General features: G+C 33.9%; 1 protein-coding gene and 1 pseudogene across 3 annotated transcripts; one reads left to right on the forward strand and one right to left on the reverse strand.

Annotated features, from left to right (window-relative positions):
• Nucleotides 1-5,404: 5,404 nt before the first annotated feature.
• On the reverse strand, nt 5,405-7,334 carry LOC148802599 (uncharacterized; annotated as a pseudogene).
• Nucleotides 7,335-19,674: 12,340 nt separating this feature from the next.
• On the forward strand, nt 19,675-24,861 carry LOC104606344 (alpha carbonic anhydrase 4-like). 3 transcript variants are annotated; one of them, XR_016082848.1, is made up of 8 exons: nt 19,684-19,816; nt 20,371-20,588; nt 20,783-20,889; nt 21,067-21,169; nt 21,586-21,744; nt 21,830-21,883; nt 23,473-23,612; nt 24,506-24,861. XR_016082848.1 is itself a non-coding variant. In XM_010271488.3 (7 exons), exons 1-7 carry the CDS (start codon nt 19,723-19,725, stop codon nt 23,560-23,562), a joined length of 825 nt encoding a protein of 274 aa, XP_010269790.1. In that variant the 5' UTR covers nt 19,675-19,722; the 3' UTR covers nt 23,563-23,873. The 3 variants fall into 3 exon arrangements, 2 of the variants coding, with proteins under 2 accessions (XP_010269790.1, XP_088755002.1); XM_010271488.3 differs by lacking the exon at nt 24,506-24,861 and having other exon boundaries at nt 19,675-19,816; nt 23,473-23,873; XM_088898876.1 differs by lacking the exons at nt 21,830-21,883; nt 24,506-24,861 and having other exon boundaries at nt 23,473-23,873.
• Nucleotides 24,862-27,046: the final 2,185 nt, after the last annotated feature.

The raw sequence follows: 27,046 nt of genomic DNA on the forward strand, positions 1-27,046 counted from the left end.
ATGAGTGTAAATTTTGGTTTACTTTTGCTTCATGTAGGCTTCCCTATCATTTCTTGCCCTTTCTTTCAAATTAAACACAGCCTATGAAAGAGAATGGAGATAGGAGCTGGATTATCTGTTTAGAGTAAGTAGGATGCAAGATGATCTCCACTTTATATGAGAAATAGAGAAAGAACTGAGGTAGCGGGAAGTTGGTGCAAATTTTGCATCAGTTTTTGGGATGCAAAATTTACACTCATTGAATGTAAAAAAGACAGTATAAATTTTGTATCAAGTAAAATGAAAATCATAATTACAAACAAACAAAAACAAAACTGAACCGAGTACGAATTTTGCTCTGAAGATTTGCACTGTGACAAAAAAATGACAAAACAAAGGGTTTGTTTGGAAATTGCTATCATAAAAGAACATGAATATACTAAAATAAAGTTCAGTATTTAAGGTATTGGGTTTAAGTTTGTATAATTTTTTCAATTCTGTAAAATTTGGGCTCGTAAATTCAACTTGGTTAGCTATAGTTGAACATTAGGAGATGGAGTACAGTGGAAAGGTAGATAAAGTGAGAAGATCATAGCATGCATGAACTGAACTAAGGTTAATGGGCCTTGAAAACTCAACGGAAGTGACCGGTGAGCTAAAAAGTAGGGAGCTCAATCTCTTTGAAATTGTTCCGATTATAGTTCTCTTAAAAAGGTGGACTTATTCCATTGAGGGTTGGAGTAAAGTAGTTGGTGGGAAGCTCAAATATCATACTATTGACCAAGACAAGTTTTTCACAAGATAAGACAAGCTCAAATTTCACTCGGAGGAATTTACTTGCATCAGATTTACATGATCAAGAGAAGCAAGTTTAGATCTATCAACCTGGTTGATTATTGGTTGCTCCATTTGAAATGCTATAGTGAAGCTTTGCCAATCAAAATAAATGTTACAGTTGAGATTTTGTACATCTTTATTACTATTTTCTAGTTACTTTTCAAGGATATCTAAGTTTATACTTAGTATTGATTTCAGACTAGATTGAAAGATACCTACTTTCCTCTTGTATTGGGGTCTCTTCCCCTTCCTCTCTTTTTAAATAGACTAGATTGAAAGATACCTACAAAAAAAAGTCGATGTCACTTTTCTTAATTAAATTACTGCCCAAAATATTGAACTCCCATGTTGTGAGGAGTGAAATCTAAGACTGCATTTTTTTGCAGAATGGCCACTCTCAGACGTGAACCTATGTTCTAAACTTCTAAACTTTGTAACCCTTAGGTTTTACCCTTGAACCTATGAAGGGGACAAATACAGACACACAACTGCTGATATGTTTTGGGCTTCTACGGTAAGACAAGATGTGTATTTGTTTTTGATAAATCCCAGACTTGTTTTAATTACTTTTCCTCCTATGTTGTTACATTGTTGGATGCTAGAACATTAAATTATAGTTTTTTTATTTTTAAATTAACTTATTTACAATTATATAAAGCTTGTAACTATCATTATTAATATATCTTTAGGATTTATTTGAGTTTTTTAGCATATTTATGCATATCTTGATTTTTCATCCATATTTATACGTATCCAAAGCGTATCCCAATATGTCTCTTAAAATTATCTTTCCGATACAATTTACGTTTCCGATACTTTAAACCTTGGTTACTAGGTCCTGCGCATAAACATTTAACATGTATGTAAGAGGAACTGATAAATATGTTTGAAAAACGGTCTTTTGATCTTTCTAGCTTTTGAAAGATCTTTAAAAAAAATTGCAACCAACGGTCTTTGATCTTTGAAGACCTGTGAAAGATCGTTAGTCTTTTGAGATCTTGCGCTTTTGGGACTTGCCAAAATCCTCCTTAATTAGCTGAATAGCTCATTGCTTTGTCTTTTAGTAAATTAGTTTTGTTTTTTCCCTTTTTTAGTAAGGCGTATTGAATGGTTGTTAATAGGGTTTTCAGCTCCTTAATGATTAAATTAAAACACCCCAGAGTGATTATCAATATATTTAATTCAGTAAACTGGTAGTCTGGTATCATAAAAGATTATCTGTCATAATGACAGACAAAATTTATTAAGATAAAAGCTCGGAATTACAGTCAAGAAGAAGAGTCTCATGGAGCAAAAGACCAAGTGAATCAATTTGGGATCCGGAGAGCATATTTCGCCAATTTATGTGCTGCTTGATTGGCTTCCCTAGGAACCCATCTCACCGATAGCTTTGAAGGAAATCAGAAAGAATGAGTTTTTAATCTTCAATAATGTGTCTGATTGTCCAAGGAGTGGGAAAAGCAGAATTCAACAATTATAGTAAGCCTAAAACTTTCTAAATCTATTGCAAATAGATGGTATGGCTCACACCACATCTATAACTAATACATGTTTTAACACGCAGTAGAACTATTAAGTACAACTTGATGCAATTAAAGAAATTGCAATCATTAGCTATGCCTGTCAACACAAGTTCAACAAGATTGCTAGAAAAAGATAATGGAGAAACTCATCAAAGTCAAACATCCATTATATACTATTATTTGGGCATTCATATAGTAGTTTTCTTTTAATAAAAGAAATTAAATTCTAATTAATTACTAAGACAAAAGGATTTGGTTCAGAAGAATATATATAGAAAACAAAGGCATGAACAAGCAACCCCGATTTTCACAACTGAGACCTAGCATTCTTGTGTTCTACCTCTTGTATCTTCTTCCATCTGCAGGTGTGGATCCATGATCTCCATCACTCTCTCTGGGCAAGCCATTTTCTTAGCAAAACAATGAAGGCTTAGACCATCCTTGAACATTTCATCAGTTGGTCTCTTCCCTGTAAACATCTCCAGCAATAGTATTCCGTAACTGTAAACGTCTTCATGTAGACACTTTGCCACCCATAGCATATTCTACACGTCCATTTGGGTATGAATTAATTGCAGTGAAGACTATAGCATGCAAGGAATGATTATAGGCCTTCGAACCCATTATCATCAATAAAGCTAGTAGCTACACCTTCATGGAGAAGCTCTAACATGGTGATTTGGTGCTTTATTTTGAGTTTTGAGGGAATTCATGTAATTTGGTGACAATATCTCTGATTGCTGTTCTTTTGACAGATGCTATGAAAGATGAGATGATGAGGCTATTGTGCCTGGTGACAATACCAGGTATCCTTCTGACCAATATGTTCTTTTGACAGATTGTGGAGAACCCGAATGCTATGATGAAGCTATTGAAAGTGAGAACAAAAATGAGTGGCTCAATGCTATGAAAGATGAGATGAAGTCTTTGTATGACAACAACACCTTTGAATTGGTAGAGTTGCCTAAGGGCAAACGAGCTTTAAAGAATCGATGGATTCACAGATTGAAGATAGAGGAAAATGCTTCACAACCATGATTTAAAGTTAGATTGGTTGTGAAGGGCTTCAATTAAAAGAAAGGTATTGATTTTGAAGAAATTTTCTCACATGTTGTGAAAATGTCATCTATCAGGATTGTGTTGAGTTTAGCTGCTAGTCTTGATTTGGAAGTTGAGTAGATGGATGTGAAGACGACCTTTCTCCATGGTGACTTGGAGGAAGAAATTTATATGGAGCAGCCTGAGGGTTTTGTAGTTAAAGGTACAAGAAGTTTGAGTCTGTCATGATTCAACAAGGCTATAGGAAGACTACTTCTGACCATTGTGTATTTGTTCAGAAATTCTCTGATAATGATTTCATTATTTTATTGTTATATGTTGATGATATGCTTATTGTTGGTCACAGTGCTTCCAGAATTGACAAGTTAAAGCATGAATTGAGCAAGTCTTTTGCAATGAAAGACTTAGCGTCTGCGAAGCAGATTCATGGCATGAGAATTTCACGTGACAGCAAAGCTAAAAAGTTGTGGCTGTCTCAGGAAAAGTACATTGAAAATGTACTTCAGCGTAGGTACGCCTCTTTCTGCACACTTTAAGTTATGTAATGGGCAGTCTCCCTCTAGTGATGAAGAAAAGAGAGGCATGCAAAGTGTTCCTTATGCATCTGTAGTTGGAAGTTTAATGTATGCTATGGTTTGCGCGAGGCCAAATTTGGCTCATGAAGTTGGTGTGGTTAGTAGATTTCTGGCTAATCCAGGTAGAGAGCATTGGAATGCTGTGAAATGGATTATGAGATATCTCCGTGGTACTAGTGGTTTGAAACTTTGTTTTGGATCTAAAAAACTTGTGCTTGCTGGTTATACAGATTCAAACATGGCCGGAGATTTGGACTCAAGGAAATCTACATCAAGCTATTTGATTACTTTTGCAGGGGGAGCTGTGGCGTGGCAATCTAAATTGCAAAAATGTGTTGCATTATCCACCACCGAGGCAGAGTTTATTGCTATTACCGAAGCTTGTAAAGAGCTTCTTTGGATGAAGAAATTCATGCAAGAACTTGGCTTCACTCAAGAAAGGTACATACTGCATTGTGACAGTTAGAGTGTCATTTATCTTGGCAAGAATCAAACATTTCATAATAGATCAAAACATATTGATGTAAGATATCATTGGATTCGAGATGTTTTGAACTCCAAGTTGATTGAACTTGAAAAGATTCACACTGACAAAAATGCTACTGACTTGATGACAAAAGTGGTGGCTCGAGAGAAGCTTGAATTGTGTACCGGAGCAGCCGGCCTTAAATTTGGATAGTTGCTTTTTTGAAGTGTCTCCCTTCTCTCATGGATTGGAGGGGGGGAATTGATGGGTCCAGCCCATTATGAGACATTGACCCATGTTACAGCCCATATTCCTTCGGCCTATTGTTTTTGTCTTCAAAACTAGGGTTATATTTGATCTGTATAGTGTGTTAAAAAAGAAATCAGAGAGCAAAAAGAGAGAAATCAGAAAACTATGTTGTAGATTTTCAGTGTGCGACATTCATCAAACTGTCGGAACTTTCCGATCCACCGTCCGATCGAGTTGACACTTGGACAGCAAGTAGAACTCATTGTTCCTCATTCTGAACGGTTGGATCTTTGATCGGAGTTCTGAATCATTGGTTATTTGAGGTCGAACAGAAGAAACTTGCAACTGGTCGGGAAAAGAAAATAGCTCACAACAGTCTTCATCAAACACCCACGAACCTACGATCTGAACGGTGGAGATCTGATTTAGAGCACTGGAGGTCTTCATTTTGTGGCTTGAATAGTAGCCACGTTTGTGAGATTTTCTAATTGTTATTTTCACAGCTTTTGGTATTTTTTTGTATATGTTTGAGAATCTATATTTGCTTTAAGTTTGTGAGCATATTGTGGTGTTTGAGTTGTTGTAATTGTTATCTCAAATTATTAGTGGAGATTTTGGTTGGGTCTCCTTGGCCCCATGGTTTTTACCCTTCACATTGGAGGGGTTTTTTACGTTAAATATCGTGTGTCTCTCTTTGCTTGGCTTATGATTGTTTTTTATTGATATCTTGCTTGGGATTGTGCTAGCTGAATATCTACAAGTTTGATTATTTGGGAGAAAAATAGTTTGTGGATAAACTTGTTTTCTAGCCAACACAATTCAACTATACCTTACAAAGATCTTGATTTCCATCAACTGAAATCGCACATGCATTACTAAAAATCCCATGTTTTGGAACTTCACCCTGGAGTTGATTAAATAATAGGTTTAAATAGGTGAGAAAAGGAAGTGTTCCAAGAAATTCTGGAATTTTTCCGAACAACTTATTATGCAAAATGTCCAAGTCATGTAGACCTCTTAGTTCACTCAAAGATTGTGGAATCATTCCTTCAAAGTGGTTGTCTTGCATGTAAAGGTTCTCTAACAACAAACAATTCCCAAGAGTGTCTGGGATACTTCCTGATAATCTGTTCTTAGAAATGTCTAACTTGAGAAGGTTCTTCAAATTGCCTACTTTTGAGGGTAGGGATCTAGTCAAATCATTGTGACCAAAGTCGAGATAAATTGAAATGGAGGTAAGATGAAGAACTTCTTTGGGTATTGGGCCTTTAAGGTTGTTATTTGAAAGACCCAAACTTGACTACTGTTGACAATTTACAAGAGAGAGAGGAATGGACCCACCTATGTTATTATACCCAAATTCGAGTGTTTAAGAGGGTCAAATTACCGATTAAAGATGGAATTTGTCCTGAGATCCTGTTGTAGTCCAAAAACAATACCTGCATCTCATGAAGCTTCCCAATTTGCACTTGAAGGGATGCTTCCATATATATGATTCTCTCCCATAACCAGATAGTTGGTCCGGGTGGACAGATTAGCTAAGGAGTTGGGCAGTGAACCTCTAAGAAGATTGGTATGTATATCAATCTCCTCTAGTCTTGCAGTTGGTTAAAGAAGTAATGAAATTTAGGTCATTTCCATTTGTTGTTCCCAACTTATTGTCACCAAAATTGATAAAGACTTTGCAAAATGCCTAGATTGTTGGGAATTGGTCCTGTGAACCCATTAGTAACAAACTCAACATACTCAAGTCTTGAAGCATTGGTTAGCGAGACTGGAATGGTTCCTGTAAACAAGTTCTCTTCAACTGCTAACCACTCGAGATTAGGAAGAGTGAACCCAATGTCACTAGGAATTTCTCCATGTAGTTGGTTGCCAGAGACTAAAAATGAATAAATTTTGGATAGATTGTAGAGGGTGCATGGGAGGAATTGTACCAGTGAGGTTATTATAAGCAACCGAAAGAAAGTCTAATCCTACGATTCGTCCAAGGTCCTCTGGGATGCTTCCGTCTAAATTGTTTTCACCTATAGAAATTGCTATGGAGGATGAAAGATTCTCAAACGAGGGTGGGATGTTTCCTGTAAGATTGTTACGAGCAAAATATAGTAAGCAAAGCATCGGTAGAGTGCTCAGCTCATCCGGGATTTTACCAGTGAACTTATTGTTGATTAAATTGAGTTCCCTAAGTCTTGAGCAGTAAGGTTGGTTGTGATCTCACTCTCGAAGGAGTACGTTGTTGCTGAGTGTGAGACTTCGCAGGCGGAACAAACGACCCATCTCCGGTGGAATTTTCCCATGAAAGCTATTATTCTAGAGGGTGATACTCCTAAGAAAGGTGAGGTTTCCGATCTGAGGGGAAACAATCCCGGCCAAGCTCTGCAACCCCAAATTCAAGGCTATGACCCTCTGATGCCATCGGCTACAGGTAACTCCTCTCCATTGACAGAAGTGGGTTGAATAGTTCCATGAACTCAGAGCTCCAAGTGGGTCTTCAGTGATCCTCTCCTTATATTCCAGCAAAGCTAGTCGATCTGTTTCATTTGTATATTTAACAGACCATGTATTGGATGGTGATACGAAGTTGAGCATGATGTTCCCAATTAGAAGAAATGCCTTTAGAACAGTATACCAAGATGAAATCATCCTTTCTTGAACCAAGATCGACTAGAGAAAGGTAAAGAATGAACCAGAAACAATGACAACAGTTCTAAGAAGACAAGCTTAGACTATGCATGGAGGTGGGTGTTGGACATCAATCAAGATTATAATATTGACTTGGGCTTAGGCCGTGTGGCTTAGTAGTCTACTCCCTATAACACTATCCCAATATTTTATGGGATAGTGTTATGGGGTGTATGATGCAACTTCCACCTCCCAATAACCCATTAGCGGATATAGCCAGAAAGCGTAGTCTTTTTCTTTTGATGATGTTTGCTATTGGTCATCCATGAAAAAATTGGGATTAGAGGTAGAAGTTGTAGAATTAGAAAAAAAATACACTTAAGGCTCATTACTTAGAGCCATGTTATTTGGACAGAAACCACCATCCAAGTAAAAAGAAAACAACCACACATCCACCGAAATGGTGACAATAAAATTTAGGGTGTACATGAAAAATAAAAAAAATGGTTTGGTTTTTCGTTACCCTAGAAAAACCGATATATATATTTATATGTATATTGTATACATATTTTAAATATATGTTACATATTCTCTATATATTATATATAAATATATATGCATTATATATATAAATATATATTATATTTATAATAATCTATTTATAAATATATTATATATTTTTATAATATTTATAATATATATATATATATTATGAATATAAAAATCTGAAAAACCGATAGGACCGGTTTGGTTTGCAAAAGGTGTCCTTAGTTGGTTAATTGAACCGTGGACACCCCTAATAAAATATGGTGCAATTGGTTAAGTGCCATCCAGTAGAGAAAATATAAATATAAACAGACACAAATAAATGCATATTACTTAGTTCTATTTATAAATGCCTGCATGCATGTATGGGCTACATACTAGTACCGGTTCCTTGATATTCAAGCTGAACAATAGAATGTTAACCTTTTCTTTGCCACCTCCCGTCCCTCGGCCGCAACTTCTTTCTCCACAACTATAAACTTCACTTGGGGTCGTCTGGTAGCAACTTAATTAGTTGAATAGCTCATTGCTTTGTTTTTTAGTAAATTACTTTTGTTTCTTTCCCTTTTTATGATAAGGCGTGTTGACTAGTTGTTAAGAGGGGTTTTCAGCTCCTTAATGGCTAAAACACCCTAGAATGATTATCTATAGTTCAGTGGTAGTCTGGTATCATAAAGGGAAAATTCCCGATTAGTATCTGTACTTTGGGTCGAGTGACAATTTGGTTTCTAAACTTTAAAATATGATAATTTAGTACCTGAATGCCATCTAATTCTCTTTATCAACCATCTAAACATTGACAAAAAATTGAACAGTCCCAAATCATAACCTCTTCTATTCAAAAAAGTTGGTGACTATTTAGAAAAATCTAGAATTTGAGATTGTTCATTTTATTGTTTATATTTGGATGGTTGATTAAGAGAATTAATGAACTGATTAACAACAGGTACTTGATTATCACATTTTAAAAGTTTGGGTACTAAATTCTCTCATTTTAAAATTCGGGTACCAAATTGTCACCCGAGCCAAAGTACATGATAGTGATCATGAATTTTCCCTATCATAAAGATTACTTACAGATTTTACTTGATAAATTTTTGTGTTTTTTGTTTTTTGAAAGCAACTTGTTTGTCAAAATGTTGACAAACAAAATTCATTAAGATAAAAGATGGGAATTACAATCAAGAAGAAGAGTCTCATTTAGAAAAGATGGAGAAAAAGACCAAGTGAAACAATTTGGGATCTGGAGAGCATATTTCGCCAATTTATGTGCTGATTGATCAGCTTCCCTAGAAACCCATCTCACCGAGCTTTGAGGGAAATCATAAAGAATGAATTTGCAATCTTCAATAATGTGTCTGATTCTCCAAGGAGTGGGAGAAGCAGGATTCAACAATTATAGTAAGCCTAAAACTTTCCAAATCTGTTGCAAATAGATGGTATGGCTCACACCACATCTATAACTAATACATGTTTCAACACAAGTTCAACAAGATTGTTAGAAAAAGATAGTCAAACATCCATTTTATATGGTAGATGCTAATGTCATATATATTTTATTTACATTAATCAACAATGTGGAAATGTTTGTGTCCAAAAGGAAAAGACCCATCTTCAGCAACATCCAAGGACATTTCAAACTATTCTAAAGACAAAATAGCATCCAAGACGGTTATAGTTCAGCTGATATTCAAAGTAGCAGTTGTCACAAGTCACAAGTCATCTGTTATCTATTGGCATTCTTAGATCTCTATATGCAGCACGACCAAAAAAACACAAAGCATTACGAAGATTATCGGATTCTAGTCGTAGATTTCTCTGTCTATGAGATTTTCACTGCCTAAAACTTTTTTGGCATCCTCAGTTACGGCGGCAATTGGTTGGGTTGGGTTGGTTTTGGTTTGATTTGAGTTCCAACCTAATCTATCTAACCTACTAATCCATTAATGATCCAGTTATATAAAATTAAATGGGTTGGGTTCAATCCAAACTCCCTTTAACCCAATCCAACCCGCCCAAACCCATTAATCTTATATTTATGTACTTAATAAACAAACTGACTCTCTCTTGACAAATAAGTTTGTCATAGCTTAATTGGTGATAATAGTAATTGCTATTTACATAAGTGGTGAAGGCTCTTTTTTACACAAGCGGCGAAGCCATTTGACTATGTTCAATTTTGGGTTTGACTGAACCACTTAGGTTCAAACTAATCAGACCAACTTGACTTATCTAATTGGATTGTCTTCGAGCAAATCACATCAAGGGTGGTTGAACTGTTTAGGTCTGGATCAATCTAGTCGGACCATACCAAATCGGTTTTGTCAATGGTGGATTGACTTGGACCGGCCTGTATCAGGTTTGTGCACGGATTTGGGACCGAACTGACTAACCCAAAGTGGGTCAATATAAGTAAATCGGGTCGGTCTGAATTCGGGTTGGGTTGTGCCAATACTGGTCGGACTAGACAATCCAAACTTGACAAAGCAAGTGGGTGCTGAACCATCTTGCCTGGAACCATTTTGGTTTCGGGTCGATCCAAATCGGTCTGTACCGGATCGGGTCGGACCAACTGATCGACCTAAACAAACCGGGCCGATGTAATCGGGTCTATTCATATTTAGACCAAGTTGGACTAGTCCAGGCTTGGGTCAAGTTGATTTGGATTTATGTCGAATTGGGTGAAGTGTGTTGATTCGAGACAAAACTAAATTTATTCAATAATTAATAGAAAATTAATGCATTAATTATAAATTATTTCATTCAAATGAATAAAATTGAAAAAAAAAAGGCTAAGGAATTAATACTTATATTTGTAGTGGTTAACCCAATGCTAATCCACAACCTAACCCAACCCGACCCATTTAAATGGGCAAGTTGGGTGGGTTCAACGGGTTGTGTGAAAAATTGCCACCCCTAGTCCTCACCATGGTTTTAAAACAGTCATTGACCGGATGGTCGGACAGTTCAGCCTAGAAACCAATCAAGACACTGGTTCTATTTTAGTGCTAATCCATTATTTAACTAAAAAACATTGAATTGGTAAACAAATCGTTGATCCAGATGGTCTGACCATTGAACCATTCTACCTGGGCAACGATTTGTGGTTCAATATACTTTACTAAAAATTTTCAAAAAACAAAATGACAAGAAAAAACAAATTAAGAAAAAAATAGAGAAACATATCAATCTCATATATATGAGAGAGAGAGAGACAACAGTAGTGTGGTCGTCATCATTGTCGTCACCTCTAGTGGTCTTCTGCACCTCTGCTTCCTCCTTTCTTCTTCTTCTTCTTCTTCTTCTTCTTCTTCTTCTTCTTCTTCTTTCTCTCAACCTTCTTTTTTTCCCCTTCTCTTAGCTGACAGACCCTCCTCTCACTCAATCATATCCCCTTTCTCATAATATTTATATCCATCCTACCCTAATATTTCAATCCAAAGGGGTAGGATGAGATATATTGTTGAAACGTTTGAACCAGTTAACCTAGGCAATCAAACCATTGACCCAGAAACTGGTGGTCAAAACAATTCAGTTTCTGGGTCAATTTTTAAAACCTTGGTCCTCACTATGAAAAATAAAAGTGAGTTTTTCAAAGGGAAAGAAAATACAGATCTGTATCATTAATCCATATTTAATACTGAATCTCTCATTAATGTTGTTTATTTAAGTCTAATTTCTCTTTCATTAATTAGCCAATTACTCCAAGGCAAATTTAAATTTTAGCGCCTAATTCAAATTCTCTCATTTATTCCTTTAATTAATGATCCCCTATCATTAATATTGTTTTGTTAGTGTAAACACTTTAAATTTTAGCTATATCAAGATTGGAACCTTAGTCACTTAATTTTATGTTTTAACAAACAAGTTCGCCAATGAGCCACACATATTTGTTTGTTATGATTATATGTATTTTTAATTTTAAGTAAATTTTCACTTTTCTTAATGAGTGACACGTTTTTATTAATAAATGCTAGAATTAATTATTAAAGTTTATATACTAATAAATATTAACATTAATTATATTGGTTTTGAAAATTGACATTCACAATATTAGTTTTTTTTTGTTTTTTATGTTTACATTTTAGTTATTCTATCATTTTTCAATGGTTAGTAATTGTGTCCCGATCTGTCATACTTTATATAAACCATTAAATTATGGTTTTTTTACATTTAAATGACTTATTTACAATCATATAAAATTGTAAATATAGTTAGTAATATATTTTTTAAGATTTATTTGAATTTTTTATCATATTTATGTGTATCTTGGTTTTTCGTCCGTATCCATACGTATCCAAAGTGTATCCCAATACGTCTCTTAAAATTGTTTTTCTGATACACCTTATGTTTCCGATACTTTGAACCTTGTGGATTAGGCGTGGACAAATATGTGGAATAGGGTGAAATATACATTTAAAACCCTAACCATATGGAACTATTTGGGTGTGGAAAAATATTCATTTAAAACGTTAATGCATTTATGGAATTTGAAAAAAAAAACATGAGAAATGGTGAAGAATGGCAAGTAACGATGAAAAAGGAGAAGAAAACGATATAGAACTTGAACATAGTGAACGACAAGTCTTGATAATTACTTGTGAAAGAAGAAGAAGTAGAAGAAGAGGGAAAACTATGTGGAGCTATGAAAATATGGAACATTAAACAAGGAAAAAGAGAAGAACATAATTGTGTTGATTCTTCTCATTTCGTGGGGGCAGAGTTTCTCTCAGTCAAAAGTGGAGAGTGACGGGGTTTTGGTCGACCCCTTATCAAATTTTGGCCAGATGTATTAAGAAGCCAAGAAGCCTGAATAGACCATAAGTTTTGCTTGTAGCTTCACAAAAGTTAGATTTAGACCACTTTGGGATTTTATGGTCCTTCTTGAGATCCCGTCTTCTTATTTAGTGGGTTTTCACAAACCAAACATAAAAAAGACCATTTTTTGTCTATTAGACCTATGAAAGCCCACTAAATCTTTCAAAAAGGCTTGCAAAATTAGCGGGCCGTTTGGCAAGTTTTTTGGGAAGATCTTCTGGTAGCTTTGATAGTGAAAAAATGTATTGAGATTTTGCATAAAGATCTGAGCAGCCTGAAGTTAGTTTGGCTACCGTGTGTCTTTTCGTGCATCTTTCTGTGTCTTTTCGCACGAGAATAAAGTGAGAAAGATGCGAAAAACTCCATTTGGACCTTCCTAAACTAAAATGGGCTTCTCGCATCTTTTCAATGCACCGACTTTTGGTAGATAGATCTGTTACGAACCAAATAGAAAAAAAAACTACTGCACAGTTTGCCCAACTTATAAACAGCCGAAAGACTGCACGGAAAGATGCACCTAACTAGGCCTAGGATTCTAAGACCTTTTAATCCGGACAGACTTAAAATTTACACACAAATTATGTACCAATTATGAGTGCATATGTTTCCCATAGTACTTTCCTCTCTTAATAAATAAACTTTATAGTAGTGTGAAAGCCCTTGCTGCATTTCTAAGTTAAGCCCTTTATTCTGATTAGGTATTTCAATTAATAAAATGTAACCAACTGTTATTTTAATAATCAGTAAATCTTATATAATATGTTATTTTAATAAGAAATTAGTCTATAATTTAAAATAGTTGAAGTACATATTTATTTATTCAAAAAGAAAAAAAAATCAATTAATGTAAGGATCATGGATATTAAAGTTTTTGAAGATTAAAATTCTATTTTTGATAAAGATAGATACTTAGGGTTCATTTACTATGGTGGAATGATAGTCCCCAATTTGAGGGAATGGTCATTCCCTCCTCCCTTGGGAATAAGAATCCATTCCAATTTCCATATGAATCAAACAGGCAAGAGGAATTAGCCATTCCAATTTCGATTCTGATAGATTTTGATTCTAATTCCGATTTCAATTGCAAACGAAACAAATCCTTTACATCTGAGGGAAGCCATAGGGAAGATGAGAGATGATTGAATCTCTTTTCCTTCTTTTTTCTTGAGTATTGTTCAAATCAAGAATTCACATTCATCATAAACTAACTAATATTCGATTCTTTTATTCTCCTGATTGGAACATAATCAATTCAAAACTTGAGGGCATATTGAAATTTCCTCTTTCAAATTTCCTATCTTTAACTTCATTTTCCATGTTTACAATTCACGAATGGGACACTTCACATGAGGATCCTCCCCATGTTTCAAGTATCAGAACCGACCATCAAAACTTCAATTGGGCCATGAATCAAGTTATTAATAAGAATATAACCATATCATATTACTGCATTTAAATGGATGATGGAGATAAGGTTTTTATGCTATGTTTGATATTCCAAAAAGTGAGAGAATGAATCACAAATTTTGAACCCGGTTTAGCTTTGCATATATTTGTTTGTATCTATATATGATTTACATTACACTCTTACCTAATACAAAAATTTATACTTTTTGCCTCATTTACATTGACTGTCAATGCAAATTTTGCATCCCAAAACTGATGCAAATTTGTTACCACCTTTTTCCTACCTCAATTATCTCTCATATAAAATGGGAACCACATCATCTTGCACCTCACTACCAAATAAATAAACTTCTTCGTATCTCCATGTTTTGTCCGTATAAAATGGTAACCACTTTATTTTGCTTCCTATTTTATTCCTTTACAAACAAAATAAGATAAGATAGAGTCAAATCTGAAATAAAAGAAAAATAGCCTATTAACATTCCCATGCCTTTACACCAGTGCAAATAAAATTTGAACTGTAAACAAATTAAGCCTTAATTCTCAAAAAAAAAGTCCCAAAATTATTGTTTGGTTGGCCTGGCAAAGCAAGTAAAACACACAATATGATCTTGAGTCCAATAGTTTCCTTTGAACAACAGTTTTTTTTTTTTTTCTTGTAGCACTAAAATGCAATAAAGTGCAAAGTGCAAAATATGGGTGGATGGGACCCACTGGCAACTACTTTTATTCTTAATTTCTTTATCTTTTCTTGCCAATCAAACATCTCTAAGAAAATAAAAGCTTTAATTTTCTTTGATTTCTTTCTTTGGTTTCAGTCTCTGTTTGATATCTTTTAGTCTTTCATTTTTCAGTTTTTTCATTTTTGTAGGCAAGTGAATGGTAGTAAGTGGATCCCACCCACTTATTTACCAAAAACAAAATCCACATATTTTACATTTCACTCTCAATTTCCATGCGTTTTCATATAGTTTTGAAAGAAAATAATAACTTACAAGTAAAAAAATTGAAAACAAGAAAACACAGTCCTAGTTCCCTCTCTCTTTCTTGGTTCAAGAAAGTTTTTAAAAATTTTCTCTCAACCTCTCACCTTATGGATAAACCAAACATAGCCATAGTTTTTAATTTTTTTTTTTGACTTTCTTATTTTCTCTGATAATTTTAGTAGGAAAAATGGAGCAAATAAAAAGATAAGTTATCATGCCTCCATAGTCCTTAATAAGGATAGGAGTTGGGAGGACCATGGGCCAATGGAAAACAAGACCATGTGATCCATATCATGTGAAATTTAAGATTATTTCAAACATGGGAGACTAGGCTTAATTATCTACCAAGGGAAAGAATCTTTCCCTCCTTCCAAGGACTAAAAGCATTTTTCAGGTATGAGATGCACCCAAGAAATGCAAAAGAAAATATTCCTTGGATGCTTGCAAAATGGTTTTTGATGGGATTAGCAATCAGAATTAGGTTCTACTGTCTTAAACCCCCTGATGGAGGTTGAACCAATTTTTCCTCCTAAGTCAACAGGTCAATGGTTAAACCATTTGGGTCAAACCATGATATCATCAATGTAAAAATATTTTGAAAACAAAAAAGAATAATATAAGTAATTGATAACCCACTGAATGGGTCAATTGGGTCAACGGTTCAATTATTTGGATTGGTGGGTCATTAAACTGATTAACATCAAATTGCTGAAATCTCCTCAACTTTTTGATCATTGCTGAAATCTTTATGAAGTTTTGTAATTGCAATCACCTCTCATGAATTTTATGACACAGTTGCAAATAGACCCTTTCTTTTAAAATCCTCTTAGAAGAGGCAAAAAAAAAAAAGAAGTGTATTTAAAAAATTAAATACAAACTTTATAAACAATAAAAGGGAAGTGTATTTAAAATTACAGTTTTACCTTTGAGTGATTGACATGGACAGATTTGAAAAATAATCAATTTCGGAAAGAGATGGGAAGGGTTTGGGCTACTGATTCAAAAGTAACTAAATGGGTATTTTTGATATTTTCATATTTCTTTTTAGAGAATTCCAACAAAGGGGGACCTACTTACAACTATGTTATAAAATTCAGAGGAGGTAATTGTAATTACCAAACTTGAGAGGAGGTTTCAGCAACAACCAAAAACTTTAGGGGAGGTTTCCACAATTTACCCTTTGTTTTTTTACATTGTGGATTAAAGGTTGAAATGACTGGGTCAGCAGTTACGTGCCGGCCTAACTACCTGGATCAACAATAGGATTTTTCAAGGCTTTTAAAATCAGACCGGACAGGGAACTGTTCCGGGGTCCAGTTCCCGGGTCGAATGGTCTGACCACCCGGTCCAAATGATTTGCCTTTTCTAACAAAAAAGTAAAAAATAAATAAAAAACAGTTTGACAGTTTAACCATCCGGATCAGTGGTTTTCTGACCAAATCAACGATTTTGACCAAAAAACAGTTTTGGGGTAAAACAGAAATGGTCAAATAACTGGTTCTCGATTTTTCCAATCCAACCGTCCAATCCGATCCGGTTTTGGAAACATTGAGATTTTTTATAAGATCAACAGGTTGAAAACAGTGGTTAGAAGGAAGGGTTCATCGACCAAGTAAAGGGGTATGATTGGATCATGAAGTGGCACGAAAAGATTGAACTAGATTCCAACAACTGGCGGTTCGATCATGAAGATATCAAAAGGAGGAAAAATATTTTCTTCCAATAGGAGATGAACTTTTGCTTTTTGTATAACCTTCTAACATGATCTGAGATTGACTGAGATTGGCAGATCCTCCAGAAAAGCACTTGTCTTTGATTCTTATGCTGAGCAAACTAGAATTGGTAGGGCCCTATCAATTGCAGAAAGGCCATTAGAGTCATTACCGATGATCCCCACACCAGATTTGTTCTGACCACTCCATCACCATTTACCATCCATTTTGAGAGAGCTTTTACACAGTGGTTTCTGGCATTAAATGAGCTGAAAAACCCGGAAAGCCATTGAACCATGTTTGGAGAAAAACTGAAAAGCCCAAATTAAGCTTACATGATCTCTTAGGTAAATTCTCCAAAGCTGCTCAAGCAATGCACAAGTCCTTCCAAATGGGCACTTATTTTCCATCAACCAGTAGAGAATTTCAATTTCATTGGGCTTTGGATTAAAATTTGAGCCCATTAAAAGCTTAACAAATACCCAACCCAATCCGACCCAAGTTGCACTCCTATAGCTCTACTCCCATGTAAAATTAAAAGGGTATGTAAATTCCTCCTCCAACCCTATATTCATGGAATAAATTTAGGCCCAAAACACCTTATCGCATTTTCAATAAAAGCTATTTTATTATAGAATCTTAGAAAAAAATAACTGAGAATTCCAAAGACTATTATTAATATATACTAATAGGTGCATCTCTAATTGTAAGGACATATATATAATATCTCTAATTGATATATTTTGTTTGACTAAAATACATCAATTTTTGAATTAGGTGCATCTCTAATTGTAAAGACATATATATAATATGAACAATTTTTCTCCTCATTTAAATTCATCTCATTATGTTTAAAGTATTAACTTCCATTGATATTCATTGAAATCATTTTCTGGACTAGAATACCCATATTTTTTAATTTGGTATCTCTGCAATTGTGAGGACACAAAATATAATTTGAACAACTATATTTCTCATCGTTCAATTCCTTCTCATCAAGTCTTGCGTTTAGGTATCAATTCCTATTCTTTTATTGAATTCCATATTAATTAACCATATTAAAAGAAAATAAGTGTGACAAAGAATAATTGTTTCTATTGATGATATAAATAAAATAGAAATTTAAAACCAACCCAAAAAGGAATTTTTTCTGTTTGGTGGAGAGTCAATAATTCAACCTTTTGAGTCAAATGTATCAACCCTTGATGTCACAATTAAATAATGATAAATTTTAAAAAGATAAAAACACACAAAAGTATAAACTACAAAAAAAAATTGTAAAAAACAATTGGATGCATCTTTAGTATTATATATTCCTCATGTTAAACAAAAATAAGTGTAAGAAATAAAAATAACTCTTATAGCCATAGAAATATAAGAAAAATTAAAAAAAAAATCTTAGAACATATTATTTACTATTATCATCACCATCATTAAAACTTGTCACGTAAAAAGCTCATACACACTTACTAATTGAGTACATCTTCAATAAAGAGATGGGTTTAAGTAGGGGTGTCCACGGTTTGGTTAACCGAACCATGGGCGATTTTTTCAAGCCAAATCGGTCTTACCGGTTTTTCAGTTTTAAATATTTATAATATCTATTACATAAATATATGTATATTATATTATAAATAGAAATGATAGATAATATATTATAAATATTATAAAAAATGTATAATATATATAATATATTTATAAATAGATTATTATAAATATAATATATGTATATATTTATATATAATGCATATATTTTTATATATAATATATAGAAAATGTGATATATATTAAAAATATATATAAAATATACATATAAATACATATACCAATCGATTGAATTAACCGCCGGTTTTTTTCAAAGTTAACCGAAAACCAAATCGATCAATTTAATTAACCACATTTTCTGATTCGATTTTCTCGATTCGGTTTGGTTTTTTTGGTTTTTATAGACACCCCTAGGTTTAAGTAGTGATTTGCATCGGCCACTGTATTACTCCATGTAAGAGAAAGTGGTGGGATTGTCTAGGAAGCTTTCTCCACTTGGTCTGACTAGGAAACCTGTTGTATTGAGAGCTTTTTAATGCATCGTTAAAGGTTATTTAGTGCTTAATTTACTCTTCTAAATAATTTTAAAAAATTAGGGTTATTTTAATGACTTTGGTTTTAGATCAGCCCCTTACACGTTAAATAAATTATCTCAGCTGGAATTTTGGCCATTTTATTTTGGTTTTCTCGGCAAAGTGTTTTCAGCTGTTAAAATATTTTGTTTATTTCAACGTGAAAAAGGAAATTTGAATTTGAATTGTCAACCAGTAATTTGATTCATTGACTCGATTATTCCATTTCTTTAGAATATATCATGCTATACTGCTTCATTACCATAAAAGAAAAACAAAAAGAAAAAGAAAAGTAGTGTGAGAAAATGGGAAAATATAAAATAGATTAAACATAAATAAAATATTAATTTATTCACTATATTTATTGTTTATTTTGATATAATAAAAATACCTGAAAATAGAAAATTATCTGTTTTCATTTCCAATATAATTAAAAAAATGTGAAAATATTTCAATATTTAACCGTATTTATATTGGTCATTATTAAACTTACATGGCATTTTATTTAAATTGAAATACCCAAAATTCGTTTTTTTTTTAAATATTGCCTGCCACTTGACCAAACTAGAAACCGTTTTCTTAGGAGTTAGCTCAGTTAGGAGTGTAATATACAATTTTTAAGAATATTTTAGTATTTTTCTCTTCCAATTTTATATGTTAGGGTTATTTTAGTAATTCTATCACTTCGGACCACAGCCAAATGATGGAAAGAAAGTACCAAATCAAGACATCCTTTCCGCTCCTATAAATCAGACGCTCTGTCGCTCTTCTCGACACTCTCACTACTACCTCTCAAAACAGACAGGAAATCAAAAGCTAAGCCATGTTAAACAAAACTAACTTTCTCTTTGCCCTCCTCACTTGTCTCCTTCTTTCATCCCTTTCAACCATTTGCAGAGCTTCTGCAACTGAACAGGGTAAGTCACAAGCATCATCTTAAACGGAAAATCTTGTTCTGTGCCATTTTCAGCTCATATTGTTTCTCAGAGAACATATGCTTTGTTCAAACTGGTATAATGATTGTTTAGATAATTCTGTTTTTATTTTCACTCAAGGGGTTGTGGTGTAGTTTTGCATTTCATTCGAGCTTTGGTCTGCAATTCATTTCATTCCTTAAAAGCTACCCGATGTTACCTTTTTCTGTTATTCTTTCCTTGTTCCAGTATGCGTTTCCTGTGATTTGATTTGTCTACTCATCTGGGGTAGCTAGAATTTTCTGTTGCTTTTCTGATCGATAGCATTCTCTGTTTCTTCTTTTATTCTCATCAAATACCCATCTGAAATGTGCTCACATCTGAACCCAATTCGTTCTTATCCATTTAGGCTGTTTATAACCTCTGAAATCAAGATCAGATGAACAGCCATTTCACTCTTGATCCATTTTTTCTATTTCATGCTGTTTCCATCTAACTTTTTTCTTTCTTCGATTATGTTATTCAACATTTTTAATGAATGACTAAAAATATTACAGAGGATGAGCACGAGTTTACTTATAAGGAAGGAAGTGAGAGAGGGCCAGAGCATTGGGGCGATATCCAATCAGATTGGAAAATTTGTAAAAAAGGAGAAATGCAATCTCCTATTGATCTTCTCCACGAGAGAGTGCAAGTTTTTTCTGGTTTAGGAAGATTGAAGAGGGATTACCAACCAGCCCCTGCTGCAGCGAAGAATAGGGGGCACGACATTATGGTAGGTAAAAGTTCTTATTTGTTCACTTCGTCTTCACTCTCAGACTTAATAATTGCAGTAATGCAATCTCTTCCATCTAATCAATGCATGTTCTCATCCGTCAATGCACCAAAGAGTGTGTTTGTCTGTGTATGTTTGTGAGCTTTTCTTTTCAATTGATAGTATCGAAATAATGAGCAATTTCTTATGATCAGATTGAATGGAAAGGAGATGCAGGAAAGATCAATATAAATGGGATTAATTACAGCCTAAAGCAGTGTCACTGGCATTCACCTTCTGAACATACTTTCAATGGTTCAAGGTTGATTTCTTTAGTTGAAGTATCTATCAAGTTAAACCAATTCCACTGAAGATTTTGTTTGGTTTACTAAAAGAAAATAAGATTCTTTTTGTTTTTTGTAATTTTGTTTACTACTTTTGCTTTCCACTAAAGGAAACATGTGACATAGTTCTCTCCATTTTTCATTTTCTTTTGCAGATACAAGCTGGAGCTTCACATGGTTCATATAAATTCTTGTGGAGGGATTGCTGTTATTGGAATTACCTACAAATATGGCAGGCATGATCATTTCCTGGACAAGGTAGTGTGTTGAGATTTTCTTAATTTATTTGCTTCCTTGTATGCATACATAAGTACAGGCACAGACTACAGAAAGAGTCAGATTGCATACTTGGTTGACATGGAAATTCTTTTCTTACAAACAAAAACTACAGAAGGCTACCAATGAGCCATTGGCCTTATCAGTTCTGCTCAATTAAGATTGAAGAAATTGAGGTCTGGTTCCATTTTGGGTCTGTCTATTAGAAGATTGGAGCAGATTGGTACTAACAGAAGCAGTCAAGAATCAACCAAGTGGAAACACCCAACTTGGTTATGTTCTATACCTGGTTGTGGTTAGTCATCCACTGGTTCATGTCAAGTCAAATTCACCATGCATCTAGACATGTTGGATATTGTTAGGTGTTTTTCCTCACATGTTATGTTTTTTACTTGCAGATTATTGCTTCCATTGGTTCAGTTGGATCAGAAGAGAAAGATCTGGGGATTATAAATCCTGGTGATATAAAGTTTGGGAGCAGAAAATATTATAGATATATGGGCTCTCTCACAGTTCCCCCATGCACAGAGGGAGTCATCTGGACCATAGAAAAGAAGGTATTGATGCCTTCAAACTTTTTCTTATGATTTCAGAAACATCCATCACAGTCCACTAAAAAACCTTGAGTCACTTAATTTGTAGGTGAGAACAGTTTCAAGGGAGCAAGTGAGGGCTTTAAGGGATGCTGTTGATGATGTAAGTTTCTGAAAGCCCACAAAAGATAGATAGCAGGGTAGTAAGGATTAAGTCATGCACTCATGCATCATGTGGAGATGTATGGGCACCGAAAAGTTCCCAGCACTGATTAGTAATCTTTGTGATAAAAGTATTGAAACAACATGAACCTGACAAATGAGATTTCAAAACTAATTTTGGAATTTATAAGGAGCAAATTACTGTATTAGAGCAACTCTCTTACAAATGAAAGAAAGTAGACTAAAATGGTTTGCTCGCATGCATAGAGACCACCAACAATTCCGGTAAGAAGAAGCGATCTGTTGCAAGTCCAAGGGGTTAGAAGGGTTTGGGGTAGACTAGAAAGGACATGGGTTGAAGCAGTTATAAATAATTTAAGTGCCCAATGGATTTGGCATTAAAAGGAACAGATTGCCGAAACATTCATATTAACAACCCCATATAGTTGGGATAAGGCTTGGATGATGATAATGATGAGAGCAATTCTCACTTTTTTGTACATGAGAATATCTTTTTGTAAAGCAGGGTTGGGGGGTATAGGTTTGCATGGGCAGTGTTTTGTAAATCCTGTGTACTGCATCTTGTTGTACATGCTTTTTATTTTCCCTCTTCTAATGATATTAAACTTGTTCTCAAAAAGAAAAAAAAAAAAAAAGAGAGAGAAGATTTATGGTACCAATGTTGCACAATGAACATTGTAAATTTGTAATGTTGCTCATCAAACATTTACAAAATTACAAAATTAATAGGGTAAACTGATGAATTGAAACCTCCTGTGAAGTTTCTGACCTTTGCTGAAACCTCCCCTAAAATTTTACTAATGGCAATCACCTCCTTTGTACTTTCTAACACAATTGCAAGTAGATCCTTTCTGTTAGAATATTCTAATAAGAGGCATGAAAATGTCCAAATACCATGCAATTACTTTTAGCGAATATGTTTATTTTTCAAATTTTCTCTTCATATCAATAGTTGCCCCAAACACTTCCAATCTCTTTTTCCAAAATTGATTTGTTTTTCAATGTAGAGCTGCAACTGTGTTTTGGGTATTTTGGACATTTTTGTGCCTCCTGTTAGAGGATTTTAACAGAGAGAGTCTACTCAAGGTTCAAAATATCAATATGCCCATGTGTATCGGGAGGGGCATATTAGTACTTAAAAAATTAACGTGCTTTTATATTTTCTTTTAGTTTTTTTTCAAAATTTGGTATTTGAGCATATTTTTAACCATATTTTTTTATTAAAAAAAGAATGATTCCCAAAACACCTTTAAATAGACGTATTGTGAATCCACTGGTACGATACGATACGCCGATACAAAGGATATCGTATCAAAATTTTGAACCTTAAGTATACTTGCAACTGTGTTAAAAATTAAGTAGAGTTTATTGCAATTACCAAATTTGAGAGGAGGTTTCAGAAATTTACCTAGATAAATATTACAAACATCTAGGTGCAAAACAACATTTATGGCTCTAGGTACATTTCACAGTACTAGTGCCATAGAAATTTATTGTTGATTTTCTCTTTTTATATGTATATTTAGTTATTTGTTCATTCAAATTTGATCATTTTGGTTTCTTGCTCAGGGTTACGAAGAAAATGCGAGGCCCATTCAACAGAAAAACGGGAGAACAGTTTTGTTATATAGACCAAGGGTTAATGGAGGTTCTCCATAGATTGAGAAGCTGATAGCAAATAATGGTGTCTTTATATCATCACTATATCAGTAAAAATAATTCCACTATAATCTTTTTTCTTGGGGTGCAGATAAGTAGATAAGCACATCCAACATTCCCTATAAGGTTGCTCTCCAAATAGAATATTTGAAAGTTTAGGGATTAGTTAGTTCCATGATCATCAGCCCTTCAAATAGTTTACCAAAGGTGCTGGTCTATGAATCACGATGTGTTACAAATAAGACATGTACAATGAGTTGTAAATTAAAACTAAATAAGGAGTTTTAGGTTGCATTTGGCATTCCTTATTTTAAGGACTTATCTCCTTTTTTCATTTAAAATACCCCTATGAACATCGAGTTTTAAATAGAAAAAAGGTAGGAATGGATTCGAGCCGAGCCGAGCCGAGCCAAATAGTATGAGGCTTGAGCTCGGCTTGCCAAAGTACTATAAGGCTCGAGCTCAATTTGAGAGAAAATGTTGTATAAAAATAAAATATATATATATATATATATTTATTTGATATTTAAAAAATTAAGAATTATTATATTTTTGTTATATATATTATTTTCTATAATATATATATATATATATATATATATATATATATATATATATATATATATTCAAACTTGGCTCGCGAGCCTCATGAGCCGAGCTTTTCATAAGCCGAGCTCAAATAGCTCATGAAAAACTCGGCTCGTGGCCACCCCTACAAAAAGCATAAGTCCATAAAATAAGGAATGCCAAATGCAGCCTTGGCAAAGAAGACAAAAAAGGGTAAAGGACTTAAACCTCCCCTATCCATCTAAAATGCCGTTATGTTTGACAGAATCCATCAATCCAAAGACACTTACCCAACAACATTTTTCAAATTTTCAAAGTGAACCATTGCTATCAGAAATAAGAAAATAACAACCTCTTTTGATCTTTCCCACTACAGGTTGCCCCAAATGAACAGAGAAACTTGTAAAACTGCCTCTTGCTGAAAGAGGCTCCTCAATTACAGGCTGTGAATAGGAAATTACTGCAATGAACAAATTAATTGATGGAGGAGAATAATTACCTTGAGAAGCAAGTGTTACAATTGGTATGCAAGAATGGGCTTATCAGGTAGCAACTGAAAAAGTATGGTGTGGTTTCTTGATCTTCCTTTTGTTTGTCTATTTGTCATGAAGCAATCATTGGAGACTCTGGAACCAACGATTCGTCCCGAATTTGCAAGTTAGGCTGTGTTTGGTTGCAGTGTAATTTTATTTGCACTAATATAAATGTATGGGAGTGTAAATATAAAAAATACAAATTCTTGTTTAATTCTGTTTTGGGTTTTAATTTATTCTGATTCATGTTTTAGTTTACTTTATTTGTATTGTAATCAAACAAAATAAGCTCAAATTTGAAACAAAAATAGGTCAGAAGTTACACTTGGATCATTTGCACCATTATAGTTTTGTATTAGTGCAGATTTATTTGCATTGCAACCAAATACAGCCTTAGGCTCAGTTTGGAAGAAGTACAAATACAAATATGTAGAGTGAAAAACCTTATATTTTGTATTATTTTGTACATATTTGTATTTGTATTCCTTACAAACTGAGCCTTAGGAGAAAAAGTCACAAGCACAGCAATGGTGTCCTTTGTTTTAAACAAGGTTTTAGAAACCTACCCGGAAACAGAAACGGAACCATTCTAGGTACCGATTTCTGGGTCAGCGGTTCGACCGTCTAGGTCAAACGGTTCGAACGGTTTGTATATTAGGGTTAGGGCAATTATTTTATATGAAAGGAGAACTGGAGTGGAGAAGAGATGTCGGAAAGAAAGGAAGGAGAAAGGAAAAAAAAAAAGAAAAGAAGAGAAAGGAAAGGAAGGAGGGAAGGAGGTGGGAAGAACAATGAAGAGGGGGAGGATGGTTCGACGTCACCGGCGACGATAATGGCGATGACGATGGTGAAGCGGCAGCAACAGTAGATCTGAGTTCTCGGATCTCAAATCCGAGATTCTCTGCGGTCTACAACTTCTTCTTCTTCTTCTCTCACTCTCTTCTTCTTCTTCCACAGATCTCAGACACGAAACACGAACTCAGATCTAAGTTCATGTGTTTCTCTCTTGCATCTTTATACTATGAACCACTATCTGGGTCAAACGAGTCGACGGTTTGATCGCCCAGGTCAGCGGTTTTTTGACACAACGGTTTTTGACCCAAGAACGGATTAGGGGTGAAACGGAACTGGTTGCTTGGATGGTTTCCAAGTCGAACGGTCCGGCCGTCCAGATCAACAACAGTTCAAAAACATTGGTTTCAAATGCAAGAGATAGATAGATAGAGAGAGAGAGAGAGAGAGAGAGAGAGAGAGAGAGAGAGAGAAAGAGAGAGAGCTCAGATAAGGGAAAACCGAGGATTTTAAGATTTTAAATGTCTTACTTGACAAACGGGATTTCTTACACACAGATATGTGTGGTTGCAATTCAGAGCAGGTAGAGAGTGGGTAGGAAAAGTGATTAGGAAATTTGGGTTCCTTACATGATGTCACATGTAAAGAGAATGTGAAGACCAACTCACAGAGGAGTAGTATGTATCATATTTTCGGAGTACTTTAAGAAGGGTTTGAAACTATAGGGTACTTTAATTAATTAATCCATTTTTCTTTGTATAAACTGTTTTGTTTTTTTATTAATAGTTTGTTAAATTTTACATACTAAGAGTAATTAAATCAGATTGATCAGATTTGGATATCCAACATCCCTAACAAATTCGATTTGGATATCCAACATCTCTAAGAGTAACAGATATACTTGGATTTGAATCCAATGTGATCCGTTTGCATTTCTATTATATTACTATACTAGCAGGGACCCGTGCATCATCTGAAAAGATTTAATAATTTTATTTTTTATTTAATGCTGATTTATAAAAAATAATTATTGTTAATTGAATATGAACAAATATTTTTTAATAAATTTAGTTTTATTAATAATTCATAGTAATTTTAATAAATTTTATTCCTTTTATATTTTTAAATGAAATTTTGATTAACTTTAAATAAATGAAAATAATTATAAAATCTAACATTTTTATTAATTCCACTAATAATCTATCTATCTATCTATATATATATATATATATATATATATATATATATATATATATTAAAACAAAGCGGTCAAGAAATTTTCTCATTTTTTATTTTTTTTATTTCATATCATTTTTGAAACAACCAATGAGATGCACTTTCCCAATAACCTAAATAATCTCATCTCATAAACTACCTCCCCCAGTCTCCTAAATTATCTCTAATTGCTATTTATCTTCTAAATTATCTCTAGTTCTTATTTATCAACAAAATTATTTCTAATTTAGTAGAGAGCTTCTCTCCTAAATTATCTCTAATTCTTATTTATCCTCTCCCCCATCTTTTATTTATATCTTTCTAAATAAAGTTTGGATTAATAAATTTAAGAATTATTTAAACATTCTAACAAAATT

This window comes from Nelumbo nucifera, chromosome 2 (assembly GCF_055504915.1).
Source record: "Nelumbo nucifera cultivar China Antique chromosome 2, China Antique-T2T, whole genome shotgun sequence".
Classification (NCBI taxonomy): domain Eukaryota; kingdom Viridiplantae; phylum Streptophyta; class Magnoliopsida; order Proteales; family Nelumbonaceae; genus Nelumbo; species Nelumbo nucifera.